At 39.3% G+C, this 22,129-nt stretch overlaps 1 protein-coding gene across 13 annotated transcripts in view; it reads right to left on the reverse strand.

Moving 5' to 3' along the window:
• Nucleotides 1-22,129, reverse strand: part of UNC79 (unc-79 homolog, NALCN channel complex subunit) — a 110,193-nt gene that overhangs the window by 66,044 nt on the left and 22,020 nt on the right. For 11 of the 13 annotated variants that reach the window (XR_003991095.1, XM_030484006.1, XM_030484010.1 and 8 more), the window contains 19 exons: nucleotides 20,305-20,393; nucleotides 19,110-19,150; nucleotides 17,826-17,854; nucleotides 16,586-16,815; nucleotides 16,095-16,266; nucleotides 15,228-15,458; nucleotides 13,119-13,309; nucleotides 12,149-12,272; nucleotides 10,781-10,921; nucleotides 9,154-9,375; nucleotides 8,341-8,568; nucleotides 6,601-6,742; nucleotides 6,113-6,192; nucleotides 5,882-6,030; nucleotides 4,690-4,847; nucleotides 4,161-4,342; nucleotides 2,263-2,464; nucleotides 1,332-1,511; nucleotides 200-265 (listed from right to left, as the gene is read on the reverse strand). Coding sequence is in view for 12 of the 13 variants with exons in the window: in XM_030484006.1 (XP_030339866.1) it covers nucleotides 200-265; nucleotides 1,332-1,511; nucleotides 2,263-2,464; nucleotides 4,161-4,342; nucleotides 4,690-4,847; nucleotides 5,882-6,030; nucleotides 6,113-6,192; nucleotides 6,601-6,742; nucleotides 8,341-8,568; nucleotides 9,154-9,375; nucleotides 10,781-10,921; nucleotides 12,149-12,272; nucleotides 13,119-13,309; nucleotides 15,228-15,458; nucleotides 16,095-16,266; nucleotides 16,586-16,815; nucleotides 17,826-17,854; nucleotides 19,110-19,150; nucleotides 20,305-20,393 (2,857 nt within the window). In the remaining variant the exon portion in view is untranslated. The remainder of the gene's footprint in view (nucleotides 1-199; nucleotides 266-1,331; nucleotides 1,512-2,262; nucleotides 2,465-4,160; nucleotides 4,343-4,689; nucleotides 4,848-5,881; nucleotides 6,031-6,112; nucleotides 6,193-6,600; nucleotides 6,743-8,340; nucleotides 8,569-9,153; nucleotides 9,376-10,780; nucleotides 10,922-12,148; nucleotides 12,273-13,118; nucleotides 13,310-15,227; nucleotides 15,459-16,094; nucleotides 16,267-16,585; nucleotides 16,816-17,825; nucleotides 17,855-19,109; nucleotides 19,151-20,304; nucleotides 20,394-22,129) is intronic. The other 2 variants (XM_030484003.1, XM_030484009.1) reach the window with 2 other exon arrangements.

Raw genomic sequence — 22,129 nt, forward strand, 5'->3', positions numbered from 1 at the left:
CCTGAAGTAGTATTTAGAACTGGGGGGCAGGTTTCAGTACAGATTGAGAGCAAATCTTCAAATTACACCTATGCTGAGATGTGACTCACTGTGTCTTTTAGACAACTTCTATCTTGTGTAAGTTTATCTCTTGAGTCAACAAGAAAGCCATCGCCTGCCTTCTCCTGTTTATCAAAACACTCCCCCTTGTCAAACCCACCTGGTGTTTGCTCTGGTGTTCCTCCAAGTGCTGGAGCAGACTGCTCATGCCTGGTCAAGCTCAAAGCTTAAAAAAAAACCAAAATAAACAAAACAAACAAAAAACAACCAAACACACACAAACACCACAAAAACAAGAGCAACTCTGTTTAATAAGGCAGTACGGACATCTTATACTTCAGCATATATTCAGTTCTAGTGTATTTATGTTCATTTACTCATGCACTGTTGTCAGGCAGTGAGTCTGACATTCGAAACATGTCACTTGTGTGCCCTACAGATTTCATGTACCATGTTCTATAACTCTAGTTTTCTCCATCCGTCAGTTTTGCTGGTACTAGAGCCACCACACAGGAACCCCTATGCAGGATCAGAAACTGGTCAAGAAGGATTAAGAGTCCCCAGATATTTTGTGATGTTTGCTTTGGAGAAATTACCTTTTAACTTAACAGTTCGCCAGCACCCAGGTTTGCACATCTTATCAGTTTTTATTATATGGGTAGGAGCAATGTGTGAGGTCCAATTTGAATATAAAGACTAATCTGTGTTTCTGAAACTCTCTAAATGAGGATGGGAATTTCTGTTGTTTCTGCTTGGAAAGATATCTGTTCTGCTCTCCATACAAGCCTATGGTTTTCCAGCACCTTGGTCCTCCTATACAAGCTGGCAGGAATGATGTGTTGCATGGACATTGTTTTCTTAAAAAAGGAATTCTGAAGATATTCTAAAGCTCATTTGAGACATTAACAGTTGTTTTTAATAGGTCTAGCATATGCTGCATATGCCAATTAATAATTACAATTAATAAATTAGTAACAGGAATTCTTCTGTAAATATTGTATCTGTTTTAGACTAAACTGCTATGTATTAGCCACAAATTAAAATCTATCCACAAACTAGTCTTGAAGCATTTTGTTCTGGCATTTTAAACAAACACAGCATAGGCATAATGTTTGTTTATGTTCTTTGTCAAACTCACTAACTTGTCATCTAAATAACGCCCAAACCAGGCAGAAACCTAGTGCTATCCCAACTGGATAAATACTGACAATTCCGATGTGTACCCAACAATAGGATATGATCCTAAGGGAGAAGATGTAGGTGTGTCACAAAAACATAAACAGATACTCAACGAATTTTGGTGGTTAAGGTTTCTGGAAGGGAGAGCGCTCTCTTTGACTCCACTGGTCCCTTCACACTGTCCCTCAGGGAACGCACACTCTTCTGACGATTACGTGCGAAACGAGCCCTCTTGATCTTCCACATTGCTGCATCACTGAGGTTGGCGACATTTGTCCGGACAGCAGTGATAGCTTTGCAAATGCAATTGACCAAGTTAGGATTCATTCCACAGCATGGTGAGGCCCTAATGCTGTTAAGTGCCAAATGCAACTGGGCCCCAGGTCCCACTCAAGTCAAGAAAGCTTCACATGGGCTCAAGGGTCCATCTGCAAGGTACTCATTTGCATGCTCTCATTCTGAAATCCATAAAACCCCAAATGGCACAGCTGTTTAAAAACTTAGGCTGTTATTCCTTTCTTTAGAGATTGGACAAAAACAGGTTCTTGAAAGCAAAACCTGAGTTTCAGCCTAAGGGAATAGAGGTGCCCTCTATTTAAAATGGCAGAAATTTCACAAGTATGGATCACGTTCAGTGCACTCATACCCAAGTGTGGCCTCTAGTTTTGCCTCACTGACCTCCTGTCCTGCCTACACGTACCATCCTGGATTTGAACAGCGCCTCCAAAATCTGTGAGTGTGCTTTTCTATACACATGTCTATAGTGCATTCAAACCCTTTAATTATGTGAGTGACTAACACTGGTGAGCCCATCCCTTTGCAATGCTTGTGTCTTTGAAAAGGTAAAGAGAAAGGTTAAAAACAAACCTGGAAAACACCTTTTGCATATTTTAAATTTTAAATCACTCCCAAATACTCAAATGTAGGGTCACATCTTTAAATAAGAATATTTGGGAGTGACCTACATCTCTCTCAGACCCTTGCAGGCAGCTGAAATTCCATACGCTGATAAAAGGCAACCAGATGGATTCAGACTCTGCTTACTTGTTGGGAAAGGGAATTCTTTGTTGCAGTCCAGATGAAGCTGTGCTTCCAGAGACAAGGTCTCAAAGCGATTCACAAAGAACTCCCAGCTCAAAGCTGGAATATCCGCTTTTAGAAAATGAAGTAGCAAAAGCTTACTAAGAATCGTGGGCCTGTCCTTGACAACTGTGTCAAACTGGAAATCAAGGCAGAGGCAGAGACCCTATAGAGGGGGAAAAAAAAAAAAAAAATATGTGAAAACTTTAAGCATTTTTTTAAAGCAAAGGGAGGTCAAAGCTCACAACTTCTGTTAATTAGTACAGGATAAAGGTTTAGCTCATTTTTCCTGCCAAGGCCTTTAAATCAGAACTAATGCTACTGAAGGGCCTGGAGCAAAAGTCTTACGAGAAATGGCCAAGGGAACTGGGGTTGTTTAATCTGGAGAAAAGGAGGCTCAGGAGGGACCTTACTGCTCTCTACAACTACCTGAAAGGAGGTTGTAGTGAGGTGGGTTGGTCTCTTCTCCCAAGTAATGACTGATAGGACAAGAGGAAACGGCCTTGAGCTGAGCCAGGGGAGGTTTAGATTGGGTATTAGGAAAAATTTCTGCACCAAAAGGGTGATCAGGCATTGGAACAGGCTGCCCAGGAAGTGGAGGAATCACTGTCCCTGGAAGTGTTCAAAAAAAACATGTAGATAAGGCTCTCAGTAACATAGTTTAGAGGTGGACTTGGCAGTCCTGAGGTAATGGTTGGACTTGTTGATCTTAAAGGTCTTTTCCAACCTAGTTAATTCTATGATATCGATGGAGAAGTAAGGTAACTAAGGAGATAAATGAACATCATATTTAGAATGTACAATGTGCTAAGATTTTGAGGAACACAAAGATATACATGCAAAGTTCTGTCCTACTGCACATTTGGTACACAGTATCAAAGTATTCTCTTCACATACCCTTGCCTGAGAAAAAGTTTATATTTAGGCAACTGAATCAAACTCTTTTTTACAAAATGAATGAATCACCAAGCCCAAACAGAGGAAGAAAGATTATGTGAAGTGTATCAGAAGTGCTTTGCATGAAAATGCTTCTGTACTTTATTTGCACTAGAATTTTGGGTGTACTGCCAAGACTTATGTTTAAGAAAACCCACACATTAAATATACAAATGCAGTATACTGGTAACAGCCTCGGTGAACTCAAGTTCTCTGGAAACTATTTTGAAAAGGCACTATATGGAATAAAACTAGCAGGTATTAACAGCTTTTTATAGGCAGTAACACTGAACTTTTTAAAATATATATTCATTCTATTCTCCAGAGAACAAGAACTGGAGTTGTGTACTATGGGAGGTTTTGGGGTGTTTTTTAAGTATTGCTTGCATGCATAGGCTCTGATGCACTTTCATATCTGCTTAGTTTTAGTCATGAGAATTCTGGTTGGCAGGGTCTCTCAAATGCTTAAAATTACATGCCTAAGTAAATCTTGAAAAGAGCAAGACCATGTCTGGAATACGTTTTCTCACTGTCAGCTCAGCAGGGTGTCATAAGACTTTTTTATTTTTTTTTAATAATTGAAAAATGTCAAGAAATTTTAACATCATAAAAAAACATTTACAGCTTTCTACGATAGCAGTTCAAATGCAACAGTAATCCTTTGCAGCCATCAAAATTTTTACAGTTGGACTCAATGATCATAAAGGTCTCTTCCAACCTACATGATTCTATGATTCTAAGTTGGGGCTAGAACAGTACCATTTCCTTCGATTATTCTGTGCATATGTCAATTACCAAGAAGCATACAGCTTGCCTAAAGTGATGTCAGCAGTGACCATGATGCTGTACAGCTGAACCGCTTTGAACTTTGGGTGAAAACCCAGATTCCTGTTTGAATGTACTTTTTCCCCACATAATGAACCTACCTGTAAAGCTGGCCTCTTTATGGTGTCAAGCAACAACCCGGCTCTCGTAGCTACTGCTGGGTTGACATCTTCCACAGCAGTCAGGAAACAGCAGAATGCGTGAGCCAAAGAGTACTTCAGTAGGTGGTTTTTCGTCACAGAGTGAATATCCAAAAATCTGCACAACACAGCCACCTTCTCCACTGTAGCAGCCATGTCCCCAGACAAAGAAAATATCCATATTAATCTAGGCAATGGCTTCTTTATGTCCTGATACATATACCTCACCTAGAAATATGCACATCTGAGAAAGTACCAACAAAAAAGTTGGCAAGTGTTGTAACTTTGATTTCGATTATCCAAAACGTCTTATGTTCTCTTCTATTTTACTGCATTGTTGTGCCATAGTTTTGCAGCAGACTATCCCCAAAACTCCCTAAAGCAGCAAAAAGGTAATAATTTACTATAGGTCTCCTCAGTTACAGGAGAGAAAGCTCTACCTCTCTAGCAAAGCAACAAAGAGCAAACAGTGTACATTTCTCAGGCCTACCTGCTTCAAACCTCATCTTCCAATCTTTGCTGTTGAAATTGCTGTTTATGATTGTCCAGAAAATGTCAGCTCCATGGGGAAGCGAAAGTGCATGGAGAAGAAGTGGGACTGCCAGGGAAGAAAGCTGAGAGAACTCAGACTTCACAACTCCCCATAAGCTGGAAAGACCAAAAGAACAAGGCTGCTTATAAAAACACTTCCTTGACATCCTTTCCTCTAAATGTCTACACTGTATTGTTGGTGGGAATGCACTTTTCATTAAAATCTGCATGAGCCACCTTGAGCATTTATGTGAATATCACCAAGTTGCTGGTAGAACAGAGTTACTTGCACATCTTCAACTACAGCAGTTTTTCTTGAAAATCCAGGTTCAAATATTCCAGATTTTACAAGAGTTTGCCTAATTCAAAGCACAACTGTCATGGAACAGAATCGATGCTGCAATTTAACAGTTTCAGTACAACAAGCTTCAGCACATAAGCCACATGAACTGCCTTGGCACTATGAATCATGCGCATCCACAAATGACTAAGATGTCGGGTGTTCACAATTTGCTGGTATTTAGCTTCAGGACAGATTCTCTAGTCTGCTAAAACCCTACAGTCTCAGGAGATGTTCAGTGAAATTGATACAGAGCAGATGTAAGCACTGATGAACACACTACGTCAGAACATCATAGGCTGATGTTCATTTGGTGAGTTTTCTGCAAACGTACCTTTCTCCAAAGAGAATCTTAAAACACACAAATTTCAATCCAATTCACTCTTATTCTAAATAAAAAACTTCCTTTACCTCTTAAAAATAAGGTGCAATACTGTTCTCTCAGCTTTAATGCTAAAGCCCTATAAATAGTGTGCCTGCCTCTACATCACCCTTTGTTATATTTTGTAGCCAGGGAAGATAACTCAGTCTCAGACAATGCTATTACTCAGTATGAGAAACTCTGACTCACTGCAAGGAGTGGTGCCTGACAAGAGTAGCCATGATGGACAATGCAAGGTACCCTGGTTTCACATGCAACTTCTTAACTAGCCTGTGCAATGTGCCCTTATACAGTTATTTACTCTTTCCACTTCCCTAGCACCCTTTGTTAATTTTCCATACTAAACCTGCAAATTCTTTGATGCCAACAATGAATGTATAGTTGCAGAACCAACAAAGTATGGAGACAAAATGTGTGATAAAAACCTACCTTGCAATCAGCATGTGATCTTGAATATAGGCAAGAAATTGTGGATGGTCCTTTCTTGCTATATACAGGCATTCCCCATGAAGACACAGGATCTTCAGACAGTTCAGCATGTTAAAAAGAATGTCTGGTTCTTCAAACCTTGACATTTCCTGTGTAAGCAGATGTACTACTCTCAACACAATGACACCACAACAAAAAATTCAAACTAAACAAACAAGAAATCAACATTACCTGTAATATAGTGTATATGAGCTTCAAGGTAACTGGAAGTTGCTGATAACAAAATTTTCTTTCTGTGTCATTCTTTATTGCTGTTAAAAATGTAAGTTACATAAAATGTTGTTAAAGGTCTCTCATTTGTGGATTCAGAATAAAACAAAAGAATGTTAGAGTGATGAGAAAGAAATTAATTCTAGCCACAGTAACCCTGCAGTCAGTAAAGTTACAACAGTACAGAATTTAGCATGTAATAGTTTTGCTACTTTATATGTTCAAAATGTGAAGATAGCCAACACTTTTTGGAGAGAGAGTCACAGTTGCTATCAACATAAATACAGCCTTCCTGTTTAATATGCTAAAAGAATTAAATGTACGAGAAAAAAGTGACCGTGCATTGTTGGACTTGAAAGACTGATCAGAACCTTGTATTCTATATTGAGCAGAAAAAAAACTCATTTAAAGCCTTTCTGAAATACACAACCTTCTCACACTCCACCTACCAGCATTTTCTGTTGTCTCTGTGTGATTTCCTGGGTTTTCTCCATGTTTTGGTGCTGATTTGTCTTCCTCTTCTCCTTCAGTTCCTATAATAAACTCAGGTCTAGTATACAGAAGACTATCCTCGAGGTTATCTGTGGGCTCCTTTAAGAATATAATAAGTTAAATTTGTTTCTTGATGTTATCTAAATACATGAAGCCACATCCTGCTGTTTAAATTACATCTGGTGTAGTAAGCTGAGCTCTAAAGAGGCAGAAACTGTCTAGTTCCATGTACATTTGTGCATTCAAACCACCTGCATGTCTCAAATTCTGCATCAGCAAATGTATACTGACAAGACAATGTTTCAAACATGGATGTAAGTGACACCACTTAATAGAAACTGCATATCCATATTGGAGCTGAGGTGGATCCAATCACAGGGCCATGGTTTCAGGAAACTTAGCATCCTTGTCTCAGAAGAGTAACAGACAGGAGCAGAGCATGTTTCCTACACTACTGTAGAGTTACAGGTTTAGATGCAGGAACTACCTCAATCACTTTTACCTTAAACAGAGGACCAGGCTGGAGTTACTTCTGCCTGTGGCTAGAAGCTCAGGCTTGCAGGTTGGCACTGTGACCTTTATGTTATAAATAACAAGGTGGATCTTATAAATGGTACCAAGCCCCAGCACTCAAAAGACTGCACCACTTACACCTCACCTGGCACCACCAAGGCAATAGGACAAGTGGCAATAGGCATACCCAGCCATGGGAAGTTCCAAGAGAACATGAGGAAAAACTTTACTGTGAGGGTGACTGAGTACTGGAATAGGTTGCCCAGGGAGGCTGTGGAGTCTCTTTCCCTGGAGATATTCAAGAGCCGCCTGGACACAGACCTAAGCAATGTGCTCTACTGTGACCCAGCTCAAGCAGGGAGGTTGAACTAGATGACCTCCAGTGGTCCTTTCTAACCTCAACCTTTCTGCGATACCTACTATTAGCATACACATCCAAATGGAATTCCAAAACTTTTACACGTCAAAAGACATCACTATGCCCACCAGCGAAAAAAAAATTACTAATAAACATCCTGCCACTACCATGCCACAGCAAATGAGCACTCTGAATAAGGGTAACAATGCTGTCTTCCGAACCACCAGATAGAACAGTTATGTACAACAGACATACAGCTTAAAATAAATTCATTACACCAGAGGTAAAGTTTTAATTCCTCTGCAAAGCTACAGAGGACTTCAGTTGTGATTGGAAAGTACATATCTGTGTCTAATGAAGTTGGATACTCAACCTGAAGTACATGCTGTTTTTCAACAGTGCTCAGCATTTTCAACAATCAAACACCAAGTAAGGCTCACTCACTTGACAACTGACTCACTCAAAATCACTAATAATTTCAAAATATCCACTCTTAGCTTTTAAAAGAAGAGGAAAAGCACTAGGTATTAACATTTCCCATTTTGCCTAAGACACAGCGTCATAGCAGTGTCCTTCCAAAGTGAAACAGCACTTCAGTGTTGATGGGGAAGAGTTCATGCTGAATGAATGCTGTGATCTTCCCTGTGTCATTTGTATCAATTCAAAGTTAAGAAAATTTACAATTCAATGGCATTTTGCTTTACCCTCCCAAATCCTCCACACCAAAAGATCAGCACATCTTTGCTCCCTTGCACACAGTGTAACGAGAACAACGAAGAAGAGTTTCAGCACACTGATAATATAGGCCCTTTCCTGCTCTACTTACCACAAGCCTGATTTCTTCTTTTGGAGCAAGTTGTTCCAGCAGCTCAAAACCGAGCTGGTAACAGAGAATGCTGGACTGACATAGACCACATTCAACTGCTTTTTCATCTTTCTGACAAGTGTGAGAACCACCCCAGGGTGCCTGGAACACATTGTTTATGATGGATATTATATCTTTTGAAATGCTGTTCTCTAAGCCCAAAGTGACGCCATCATCCTGGAGTTCCATCTGAAACAGAGCGAAAAGAATAAGGATTTACTATTTATTTAAGAGCCAGAGCACTAAGTATTCTGCCCCTGCTAGTGTTAGATTACAGTACTGGGAAGAATTTGAGATAAACTGGAACTCACATTTTATAATTGCCACTGGTGTCGAGGCTCAAGCTTGAACAGCTAAAGTAGATAGAAAATTTCAAGCACAGGATCCATGAATTTTACCTGGAGACAGTTATCCAAAATACTTGACCTTAGATTCACAATGTACAGTTCAGCTATCCAAAAATTATGCATCTAGTCTAAGCCTATCAACAAGCCTTTGCTTCTAGTCTGCTTCTATGTTGAAATAAACATATCTCCAGGGACAAGTTCATATGAGCTATCTAGCACGAACATGAACGTATCTAACTTCTCTTCATTTACGAACCTGTAACTCCTATACGGGTAAAGGCAGATGACAGTTGCATTGGGATTTAAATGTCTTATACTTCATGACAGTCCCCTAACAGAAAGGGACTCAATACAGGATTAAAGAAAAAAAAGTGACTACAGAACTTCAGTGCCCCCCTCAATGTGGGTGTTTTTCTTCTGCAAGTACCTGCTTCAAGATGAGATCAAACATCAGAATGAAGCAATTAAGATTCATTTCATCATCTTCACAGTCAAAATCAATTGTCTTTCCACTGGGGTGTCCAAAGTTCTTGAAAGGGCTGTGAAAAGGACTACGTACTGGACTCCGAAATGGGCTCTGGAAAGGGCTTGGGAAAGGACTCAGCATGTTGTGCTGAACTCTGCGCCCAGGGTCAGAAGCAATGCTTACCTGAAGACATACAGAATTAACATGCCAAAAATGACTGTTTTGCATTTAAGTAATCTCATTCTATACAAAACTGCAGAAAATGGCAAGAACTTTGACAGCCTTTCTATTCCTTTCTGTGGCTTTTTTGCAAAATCTACATGTGTCCCTTAATGCCATTAAATGATAAAACATGATAGCAGCACAGGAATCACATTCTGCATAGTTGTATGCATTCTCTTAAGCTAAGTGGCTGACATCAATCATCTTATTCCTACTAAAGAGGAATTTTAACATCATAAACTAAACAGATACTGGGTGCAGGCAGTAAAGCAACCATCAGGTTACAATGATCCACTCCATGATGCAGGGACACAAACTTCAATAGTAGGAGGCTAATAAAGGGGGCTATCTCAAGAGAAAAGTGTAACTAAGGCTATATCAAGGATACAAGTATCTGGGAATGAACTAGACACAATGGTAACAAGATGTGCATGTCTGCATTGATTTATGCCCACATCACAGTAGGCCCCCTAAAACACCTTGAGAACGCTCAGTATTGCAGGGAGATATACAGATAGATGACACATGAGGTCTACTTTCAGGCCAGCTATGGTCTGCAAGACCAGACAGTAAATTTGTCCATTTGTTAATGCTTATTTTAGAAGTAGTCATGGGCTAGGTGTGGGAGTGCTCTCTGCAGAGCTACATCATAAGACAGGCAGACCACATGTAAAGAATCATCAACTGCTTAGATACTGTAGTTTCTTTAACCTAATCTGATCTTTCAAGCACTCTTGCTCCTGCTGTCCTTGAACCACTTCATCCAAGACTACTGGGAAGTAAGTCACATCAGCCCAAGTATGTGTAGTGCCTACAGATTTGTGCCTACAGGTATTTTCTTCCAGACCACAAGCCTTTGACAGACAACTTTAGATCAATTTTTGCATCTCTTGGATGGGGGAAAAGGCAGGGAAACAGAAATAAATTCTGCTCTGTCACCCTCCCACAACATACCTAGGCCCACCAAAATTGTACTAGAACACAAAAGCTCACTCAGTGACCATTTATCCATACAACCTGGTGTTTACGGTTATTAATAGAAGGTGCAGAGAATGAAAATGGTTGGAAAAGATACCAAGAACTCTCCAAACATATCCCAAACAAACCAGTTCACTAAGGAAAAACTGCAGGTTTTCTGCAGTTCCTATTTGAATTATCTTTACATGACCACATGGTAGAGTGGTATAAATTGAAGAAGTTCTAGCAGTTTTCTTCCATTTTCACAGTTTAGGGTGTTTCCGACCAAATGCTGTCATATTGAAAGATGACTTTTCAATTCTTCACATGCACTCTATTAGGAAGTCTGTTCTAAGCAAAGAAAAAACCAAAACCAAAACCAAACAAACCAACCAGGATAAATAGTTACCCTCCGAGCTGCAAGATTTCCCGCCAGTTCACTAACTCTGGATTTTCTTTGATTTGCTAACTCTTTTACAGAATTAACTCCATCAGAAAACATGCTGATTAGTAACTGAAGAGGAACCACAATGTCTAGTTCAGATAACACCTGAGGAAGACAATAAAAAAGCATGAGTTTCAAGTTTGGTCAAAAATGCCAGCTACTTTATAAGCATCTTTATCATCTGATCCTTAATTTCACTAAGTTCAGTGCATTTAATTTTGGGACTCAATAAGATCAGCTGCAAGTTTAGACTTCTGTTAGAATCAGGGCAAAAGAGAACTGGCAAAAAAAGGGTATTTTCAAAATATTTCTTGGCACCTGCATGGTGCGCCTTGAGATCAATTTTATGCACAAACACACAGAGATGTGAGGTTGTTGCACAGAAGTATTTCTGTAAACTAAAACTATTACCGATACTTCGATGAGTAACTATTTACTGTATTTATTATTAGTTAAAAACAAATTCCTGTATTTGTTCTACGAATCCAGTCAGAATCACCGGTACTAACATAGTGACAGGATGGTTATCTGCAAATCACTGAGGGAGTATTCATCATCTATTTTGTCACCAACACTCAGACAAATATGAGCTCATTCATACTCGTCCTTAACCGTTAGTAGGTCAAGAAAAACCTAAAAAACTCATACTTTACTTGAAAACTGCAAACCTGAAAATTGCTACAGTCATCAGGGTAAACTGGCCTTTGCAGAGGCTCAGCCAAAATAATCCTCAACAGAAAAGAAGTGACACCGAAGAATACCTCAGCGGTGAAGAAGGTATTATTCTGAGGTGCTGTGGAAAATTTCAAACCCTTTTGAATTCACTGCCCCCAGCTGACACGACTGTCCCTGTAGCTTTTGAATATGAACACTGGGTGAATGCCAGCTCTGTGAGCAAATATGGCACAAAAGGGCCAGAGCAGCAGAAACTTTGGTGGGCACAGAGATGATAGTCTAAATCCAGTTCTTTGTATGTGGGAACAACTACAGCTGCTTCTGGAGTCTGGAATTAATTTTGGAATCTAGAGACCAAATTCTGTGGAGACTAAAAACTACTGCTGGCAAAAAGTCAGACAGCTGAATGGTCCTAAAGACACAACTCACATTCAAAGTCAAAAAGAATTTCCAGGGTTCCACTACATTGGCCATGATGGGCTAAGAACGTTAAAACTTCCTGGGATGTGTCTACCAACCATCCTTACGCTTGGGCTAAGCAAAGGGCAGAAAGGTTCCATGATCCTTGGAAAAGCGGCTTCCCCACTCTTCTGAAACCAGGACACACACAGCCTTCATAAGCTGCTTCAGCATGACTTGTGAAGAGAGGACACTTACATGAAGCCAAAGCAATGCTTGCTCTTGCACAGAGGATGGATACCCTGTGAATCGACAGCTAATGAAGCCAAACATCTCCTCCATGGAGAACGGGAGAGGGCAAAGTTCAGTGTCAAACATTTTGCTGAAAAGCAGAACAAAAATGCAACATCACTGAGTTACCATGGCATACACTGTGGGAGATATAACAGAAAACTGGTAGCAATCTCTCTACCAGAACTGATGATGCTTCTGTAATCTTACTTGCATCCTCACCCTCCACAGGAGTAGAGCTAGGTTGCTGATACCCCCTGTCCTAACTTCATAAGGTCATATCTGAATTCAGTGATGAACAAGAAGAATTTACCTCACATCTCATATCATGCTCAGTTTCATTTGATTGCAATATCTTTTTTAACATCCAATGTAAAAATTGGAAATTTTCTCATCTCACCACTCCTCTACTATTCCATATTTACACTTAAAAACTTTACATCAGTACCTACAAAAGTAACTTTAAAAGACAATGTGAAGTTTTATTGTTAAAGGCATACACCAGACATGAAACTATGACAGCCACCACTCTTATTCTGGTGTTTTCTTTGCTCAACAGAGGAAGATATTAACTAAATCAATACAAATAATCACTCCTTCAGTGACAGCTCTGTTGAACCTCACCATTTCCTATCAGCAGCTGGCCAGGAGGAGAAAGATGTTTCTTCCACCATATTGTAGGAAACCACTGAAAATATGCCTTGCTCACAGCAAACAAGCATCCATGTTGGCTCTTGATACACATTTGAGGGCATCAGGAGCAATAAAAGGAAGCTTCCCCAAAGCGTAAGTGCTTTAGTCTAAACGTAAGTTATAAAAAATGCAGAAGCATTTACTCACTACTGTCTACATTTTTGTTGTCATGATCTTATTGTGCTAAAACTCTCAACAACCAACATATGCAATGATAGAATGGTTCCTACATATGTCTACATACCTCAACACTTCCCGGAACTCTTTCAGTTGATTATCAGGCACTTCCATCCTTATAGCTTCCAACCACTCTGGCATGATACATTCCCACACCGGCTGGTTTATCACATTGTATGGAATCAAGCAAAGGATTCGATTCAGCCCTTCTTTTAATTGGGTCACAGCACTACACGATTTGTCCCAGTATCCACCAACCTGTGGGCATTTCCAGGAATCACACTGATGAACGATACTTCTAGTACCTGTAACTTGCCCAGCACCATAAATTTACTCAGCATGTTGCAGCCAGGAAACTGGGGGGAATTTAGAATTTAGCCATGGGGATTGTATTGGTGTCTTCCTCTCTTCACTGACCCACAGTACACAAAAGCACAGTCCAAGATTTAGATGAAGTTTGCTCACTTCCAGGCTATGATGCAGCATAATCTCTCATTACTTACAGTTCTCAACACAGTACAGATTTGTTTGGTCAAACTTGCACCTTCAATTATCTGCTCTGGGCAACTTGTTACAGTGCTGGGTCTTCATTTTTAAAAACTTGCTTTGTACCAGGTGTTCCTTTGTACTTGCTTGTTTGGGGTTTTTTTGAAATAAGGTTTTAAGGAATGGAAGCCAAAAAATACATTTTTAAGTAAATAAGTAACTGGCCTACAGAGATTAATTATTCTAACTGACCTCAGCTCACGTCTGCTGTTCCTGACTAATGGCTCTGGAGATGCCTGCTGTTTTGGCAACAACAACTGGCAATCTCAGCCAATAAACTGTTTTTTCTCTATTCATCACAGCTGATTTCATGGTTGTTTGTCTTCATGTTCTACTGAACCCTTGCACATCTGGCAAGTTGCCAGTCTAGTCTTAAGTGTTGCAGTGGGGATAATAAAATTCAAAAAAGGGGCTGGACCCAAGACAAGAAAAGATCCATAACAGATTACAGCATGAGGTTCAATTCTTCCTTTTCCCTATAGCCTCAAAGCCCTGTTCAGTTCTAATATTCAATGCATCCATCCATCAAATTCCTTCAGCTGCCCTCCAGTTCCCCCAGAGCCAAGTGTATCTTCAGAGCGATGATGGTTTAGAGTATGACACATACACATACTGGTCTGCACTCATACAGCAAATCCCATAAATTAGGTCATGAAAGAGCCACAGATGCACACTTCATCCCTGATGATGTAATATATCACATTAAGTCTTTATCGCCCTTCCTTGTCTAGCCACTTAATTTTAAGAAACAAAACCAACATGTTCTCTGGACATTTGACATAAGAGGGTCACAAAATCAAAGTCTTACAAAAGCACATGTAGTACAGTTGGCAGTGATAAATGGGGAAAAAGTCATAAATCCCTCACAACTATGAAGTTCCTATTTTCATTATAGTGTTTTATTTTCTATAGAGGAATATTCACATGCCTGACTTTATTGCCTGACTTTACTACCCAGGTTAAATGACAAGTTCTACTTCACAATTAATGAAGAGAAAGAAGGACTCTTTCTAGAAGTGACTGCAGCAATGGTCTCACTTAGGCACCCTGAATGACCTTCCAGATAAGTTTTTTTCTCTCCATCAACAATAAGGTGAACCATGGCAGACTAGTCTCTTCACCGAGTCACTTAAATTAGGTATTTGAAGGTATCTACAGGTATCTACAGGGCATCAATATGCCCAGAGTTCCTTTCAATTAAAACTGTGCAATTTCATAAACCTTAATTCACAGATGCTGAGATAAAAGTATGCAAAGAACAGAGAAACATTAGTAAAGCAGACTAAAAGGACAGGTTTATATCTGGGAGCAGACAAATGATATCTTTTACTAAAGACAAGCTTGGGTGCTTCAACAGCATATTGAAAATATACAGTTAGCAAAAATGTATGGCATCTTTCAATACCTATAATATTCTTCCAACCTGTCTTCACATTACTGTAAATAATTCCCAAGCTCTTAACACAGTAAAACTAAAAATGTTATGAAGAGGAAAAATTCCTGAACTCTACTGCTCCCTCAATCACGGAGATTCCTTTTGCCTTGACACAGCTGGGGGAGAAACAGTCCTTACACTTAAGACTTTAATCTCTGTGGAAAATGAAGGAACATTCAGATAAATTATTCTTACCCTGGCAAACTCCATTGGTTTAGGAAGGAGGCACATAACCATGACATCAAACCGGACATCACAAACAGTCTTCAACCACTTAGTAACAAATTGGGGCTTGAGCTTTTCAACCAGGCTACCAACTTCATCATCCATCATGTAAGCTGTAGAGTGAAACCATTGGAACACCATGCTAACCAGCCTTGCTAAACTCTCTGTGGGTGTATTCTCACTGGGAGTGCAAAGGCTCACCTGGAAGACAGAAACACGTTTCTAGAATTAAAGGTGGCAAATTGTTAAATTTTTTGTGTACTGTACTTTGCATATTCTCAGAGATAGGAGGACGCAGATTAGATAGAAGGCAAATGAGCTGAGCAGTTTTAAGTAGAGTTTGGCAGAGGACAATTGACAAAACATTTCCAAACCAGAAAATAGCAATAGAGGAGGAAAAAAGCAAGCACTGAATTCTTTGTTTCTCAGTTTCAACACTGAAAATATCAACACAGAATGCTTTGACAAACTGAAACATTTTGGTTTAAACTTTAGAATTCCTTTTCATTTGAAAAGTTAATGTAATGCCTGGTAAAATATATGATACATACATACATATATGTCACTTGTAGGCAGAAGATGATGGCACACTGAAAGTCAATTAAAAAAAAAAAAGCTCAGCGTGAATAATTCTGTTATACGCTCTAACAGGACTCACAGGCAGTCAGCAGCTCCACCCAAACCAGTTCTGAAATCTCAAAGTCCGACAATTTCACAGAACTCCTTCCTTTTAGTTACAAATCAGGGAAGTATCCAACTAAGGCGGAGGGCGAGGAGAAAAAATTGAGGCTTCGGAAAGAAAAGGGGAGGGAAGCAAGAGGAGCAAGAATTTCTCACCAAGAACCAGATTCCAAACTGGCTCAGGAGGCGTTGGTCATGCTTGTCATCATCTTTATTATCAAAGTCTGTGTTGTCCAGGGAGTGATGGGAAGAGGAGAGGCCCATCTGTCTCCTGCGGTTGAGTTCATGCTCCCTCTGCTCAGCATGAAACTCTGCTTCCTTCAGCAAGCTATAAAACAAGCTTGTGGTCAGTGAATGCAGCTTTCCTACACTGGATATAGTTATCCAATTAAGAATAACCAGAGGTTAAGGCATCTGATGTCATCATTTTCCTGACAACAATAACAATGTAACATCAAATTCTAGGAATCAAGGCTGGCTTCTTCTATGATAACACTCGGTCTTGCTAAAGCAGCACAAGTTCACCATCCCTGCTCTGAATTCATCCTGGTGAAACTAGAATTAACTTGCACAAGATTTGCAGGCAATATTGACATGAAAGCCTGATCCTGCTTTACATATTGATGCCTCATAAGCTGCCATATTACCTGATAACAGCTTCCACAGTACACACAAGTTCCTCTGCTCCGCACTCCCGCGTATTGATAGGGGGTGGTGAGGTCTGATAAAGATGGGTTTCTGCAGCTGCCCCAACTTCACTGCTGTGATGATTCGAATGGCATCTTTTGCAATAGCGCACCGGCCTGTTGCCATGGCGGCCACAGCAGCCCGCTGAGAAGCACGTGACAACAGCTCTTCTGACATGTGAACTACAGTTCTGGAAAACAAAAAAGATTTTATCAGGCCACAAGTATCAGGAACTGAAAACAGGGATGAGTCAGCACTGGAGAACTGGCTCAAGTGTTGATCAACTCCAAAATCACTATAGAGAAGCACGCTGCGTGCAAACTCCTGACACTGTCACTGAACTTCCAGAAAGATGAGCTCAGCCCCAAATGCTGGCCTGGACTTAAGTGTCATGATTGCTCTTCTTTTAGAGCAGACCAAACCAACATTTAAGTCATCAACCTCAGCTTTCTGGCTTGGAATAATCTTTAAAATTTATGGTAGTTCCCTTACCTTCTGCTTACGCTTCAAAATGCCTTCTTACATTATGTTGAGCAACAGGCAGATCCTTAGGAATGCAGTCAATGGTGCCACATCAGTTTATGCTATGTAAGGATCTGCCTTATCATCCAAGGATGATAATCCAAGCCTCCAAAATATGCACTACCTTTATTTTTGCCAGGTGACAATCCAGCCCAACATAAAAGCTTTCTTTACCACATAAGATCTAGAATATGCTATTAAAACATACTAGCTGGTATGTATGGCAAGCAGATTCTTTTTGTCAGCAATCTTTTTAGACCCAAGCACTGAAGATTTTGAGTCCATATTTTTTAAAAAGTATAATTTACAGTAGGATTTTTGTCCAATTTAGGAGTAATCCAAGACTTCAATGAGATGAGAAAATATAAACACTTAGATTTAAAATTAATCTATCGCTCTATCCTCTTCGTAACCAGAGTTACAGAATAAAAACCAAGCTGAACTGCATAATTGAACTGCTTTACTAATTGCCACTTCAACAAAAGCCTACAACTCAAATCAAACAGCAGTTTTAACAAAAAGAAACCTTGCTGCTGAATCGTTCCCATCCACCAACAAATGCATTCATGGATCAATTGTGAAAATCTGGAATGGCACAAAAAAGAATGCACCACATAGTAATGGAATGACACTACACACAACATCAAATCATGCCCCATCACACAAATGACTTCTTACCTTCTTCTGACATATAGCAGAAATTTCAGCTGTAAGGGGAAGGCATACAAAACATCAACACAGAATGACGATCTTTCTGTTTTACCATGGCAGCCACAGGATAATGGACTTGCTGCAAGGAAGTCTCTGAGGCTAAACTTGTGCTTCCAGATATTATTGAAACCTCTGAGCTTGTTGGACTGCATGAGGCAGGACACTGTATACTTAGGCCTACTGGCTATGTCTACACTGAAATGAAAAAACAGCCTTGGTGCATTAAGTGTCGTGTGCTCTGCATCACAACCACTTTCTGCCTACAATTCTGCCTCACAACCAGGCACAATACCGTGGCACACTGTAAGAGACATGGCTCAGATGTGCCTACACTGCCTGCAAAGGCTCTCAGGGTGAAAGATTAGTGAATATGGATGAACAATGTAGAAGCAGCCACTATGTCTGTGGCCCAAAACTCCACAGTGAAATGTTTGCAGATTGAACCTGTAAGCAGTGGCTATTCAGTCTGTTGCCCTGGCAACACCTGATTCAATAAATATAACTGAGTAAAAAGCAGCACTTCATTTAAGTAAATAAAACATTCTCAATATGCGTAAAATTTCAACTAAAAGGAGACAGCAAAAAAAAACCTCCACCGCTTAAGAATTTTCAGACTGCAGAACAAAGAGAGGAGTATCTTTGTTCTGTCCTTGAAAGAATTATTTTAGAGAATATGTGACTGTTCTTGTAAACCCAGGAAACTCTGATTTGTCTATCAACAGGCTTTGTCTGCATTCTGTAGATAATAAAATACCAGACTCTCTCACTGGCCAAAGGACAATAACCAGATCAAAGACTGGATCATTGAAAAGTATTTTATGGTATGTCCTTTCCTGGTATCCTTGACAGTCTTCTGCTCATATAGAATAGATTTTCAGAAGCTTTAAGAGTTCCTGAATCAGACCCAGCTTACTGGAAGAACTAGCCCCTTTCTTTAAACATCAGTGTAGACACAAATACTTTTTAAAAATTTGGTCCCAAATGTGGATGCTTCAAACTTTGAAAATCTGTTCAATTGCTTTTAACATAAAGAGTTGCATGCTATTTTAGATAGAGGATTATTCAGTTTTTCATAGTACTTAAGGACATAAGCAGTATTAAGTAAAAACTAAAGTACAAGTACTTTAAAAATCTAAAAAATCCTTTAGAATAGAATGCAGCATTTCAAGTAATGTAGCACACAGGAATATCAGTAAGCATGGGGTTGTACAATTATGATTAGATTGTACCTACCCTTAAAATACCTCTTACCTTGTGGTAGAAGAACATCAATCAACCATTCACTGTGATCCCTATAAAAATTGTATATCTAATTAGCTTTCCATTTTTTATTTATAGGTGTTTTTATTTTTGCAGAAAGGAAATTTATCTAACTAAACGTGGTAGGACTGACATTATTCTGAAGCTGCTTTTTTATAAATGTAATTTTATAAACTGCAGGCTGCTTTACATTACCTCTCTTTGTTGTGCCTATCTTATTACAAACACCCACTTCACTGATGTTGATCCACCAAGTTCAAGGCTTTAAAAAATTACTTTTAAGGCATAAATTTATCAAATTAAAATAGTGTGTGCTTGTAAAGTCTGATGGCGAAGAAATGACAGTGAAGAATAACAGATGAACATAGAAAAAAAATGCACCAGTATCATTTTCTGTGAGTCTCCTTACAAGCTATGCTTCTACCAAATTAAATTACTTTTTTCCTGCAGCTTTAAATTAATGCTGACTTAAAAATCTAAGGTGAGATATAATTGCTTTTCCTACAGCTGGTGTGATATAAAGGCGTCAAACTGGGGACAAAAAAAAACCCCACGCAGTTTCTGAACTAACTGCAATCTTGTCCATTTGAACTCATGATTGCAACTCCCCATAAGTATTAGGAGATCTTGTAACGTGATGCAAGTCAAATTAGCATTTTTTAAAAAATTATAAAGATAAATAAAAAAAGGAATGTGAGGTTAATTCATCTCAGGCTGGACAAGCCTGGACCAATCTCAATTCTTTACTTTTGTTGCTTCACAATATACCCTAGAGAATAATCTGAAATACAGGTAACAGAAAAGTAATGAAGTTTCTGTGAAAGAATGTTCATTTTAACATCCTGCTTTTAGTGACAACTCAAGGATGAGGATGCAAACTGTTTCATAAGCAAAAGCTTGTACACTAATGAGGTTCCCATATCACAGTTAATGCATCCCACAGTATCCATTCCTTCAGAGATCTTAACTTTAAAACTCATTGCTGCTAACCAGATGCAAATGCTGATCATGTAGGGTAAATTTCTGTAATCCTTATTCATACTGAGGGGCAGTGTGCTCCATGTATTTCAACAGGATTATCTACATAGATTATATGCTAATCATACTGAAATAAAGCCTACCTCCAAAGTTCTCAACTCTGGAGTCCAGCTATACCTGATCATTTTCCAGCTCTTGATTTACCTACCCTGCAATTCTCTGGCTGCATTCTTCACAAAGATATAGGGGAGGTGGCTTATCACCCAAAGCCACAGACAAGGATGGATCAATGCACATCTGAAACATACAGAAAAGAAAGAATTAAAACATCTGTTTATTGAAGCTTGCTGAAAACACATTCAATTAACACACTAATGCTAGGACAAACAGTATAACACGGTTTTGATATGTGTCAAGAGCATTTAGTATTCTGAAAGATGGCACTCAGGACCTGGCAGTATAGGATCTCAAATCATTTCTAACAAAGAGAGGGATGTAACAAATTGAGAGCCTACAGGAAGAGAACAGGACATATTTCAATATCAGTATTATCACTCTGAAAGACAATTATATTTTGTAACACATTTACATTGCATAGTCATGACAGACTTTCACTTTTTTTTCCTCTTTTTCCAAAGAGATAGTCACTTACAGGATCTGTTGCTTAGGACAAGGTAATGCAAGTCTATATTTTTCTCTCTCAGTAACACCTCTTTCAGCAAAATCTAACTTTCAGTCATCATAGTTGTTAACTACACAGCATAATTCAACTGACAGAATGAAGACTATGGACCTACAGTTCTCTTGGCAGCATAGGCCCAAACTTTGTCTTGCATTAGCTTTTACCCTTCCACATTAGCCAGTTACAGAAAACAGTTACAGTTAACAGCCACCAGTTTAAGTGTTTTGTACTATTTAAGGAAAAGCTGAATAGTAGTATGCATACCCAATATCTTAACCACTTAAATCAAAATACTTCTTTCCCCATGCAAGTGCAAAACCTTATTTATAGAGACAAATGCCTCTTCAAATGTTTCTCATTTTTGTAACCAAATTTACATTCACCTATCCAAGAGACAAGAGGCTGCACCTGTCAAAGTCAAGCTAAGAGATCATTCAAAAATATTCTGATATTTTACCTGCAAAACTTGGAACTGTAAATTTCATTGATATTTTGCTCTACTCAGTGATTAGTCTGAATCTAGTGATCACTACAACATGAAGCTACACCTTCCATCTTTTTTTCCTATGAAACGGGATCATGGAGAATGATCGAAGTGGGCAGGAAAGCGGTCCCTTGCAGGACTTGTGAGATAGGTGTCATCATTATACCCTATTAGTATCACAGCTTACGGAAAAAGCTCATTGAAGAACTGTTCAACTAGTGTAATTATATTAGTATATGAATTGATGCCAGAAAAACTGGTTATATCTACATATTTAACTCAATACAAGTCTAATTAATTAGTACACCTAACTGTAGTATGCTCTAGACTTGGGATGCTGCTCTTGCCTCTGCCATCGAATTGCACTATGACCCCAGTTGAGCCATTTCACTTTGTTACCCTGTGTGTAAACAGGAAAGATACCATTTACCTCCCTCAAAGAGGACTGTAGAAGAGGTAAATAAAGATTTTCTGCTATTTACTTTAGGGCACATTCCAAGCAAAGGATCACAGTCAGCAGGTGCATTGCATGACCTCAATCAAGATACCAAGGTGAACATGTACCTATGTAATCTACATGTTTCCTGTATATAGTAATATTTGTGCACATATTTACACACATAGGTGTAATATTTACATGGATTAGCCAGAAGCTGGCTTAGAATTCTTTAAAGGGCTCTGCAATCATCCTCAAGTTTAATAACAAGAATTGGCCCACAGCAGTTGGAGGAAATGTCCCACCTTGCTTTAGGCAGCAAAAGAACATATTCATAAAGTTCTGGCCACCTAGGACTCAACAGGCTTTACTATTCCCTTAGCTCCTGCTCTGTACACAACCAGAGCATACGGCTGGGGTCAAAGTGCAAC

Source organism: Strigops habroptila, chromosome 4 (genome assembly GCF_004027225.2).
Source record: "Strigops habroptila isolate Jane chromosome 4, bStrHab1.2.pri, whole genome shotgun sequence".
In the NCBI taxonomy this organism is placed as follows: domain Eukaryota; kingdom Metazoa; phylum Chordata; class Aves; order Psittaciformes; family Psittacidae; genus Strigops; species Strigops habroptila.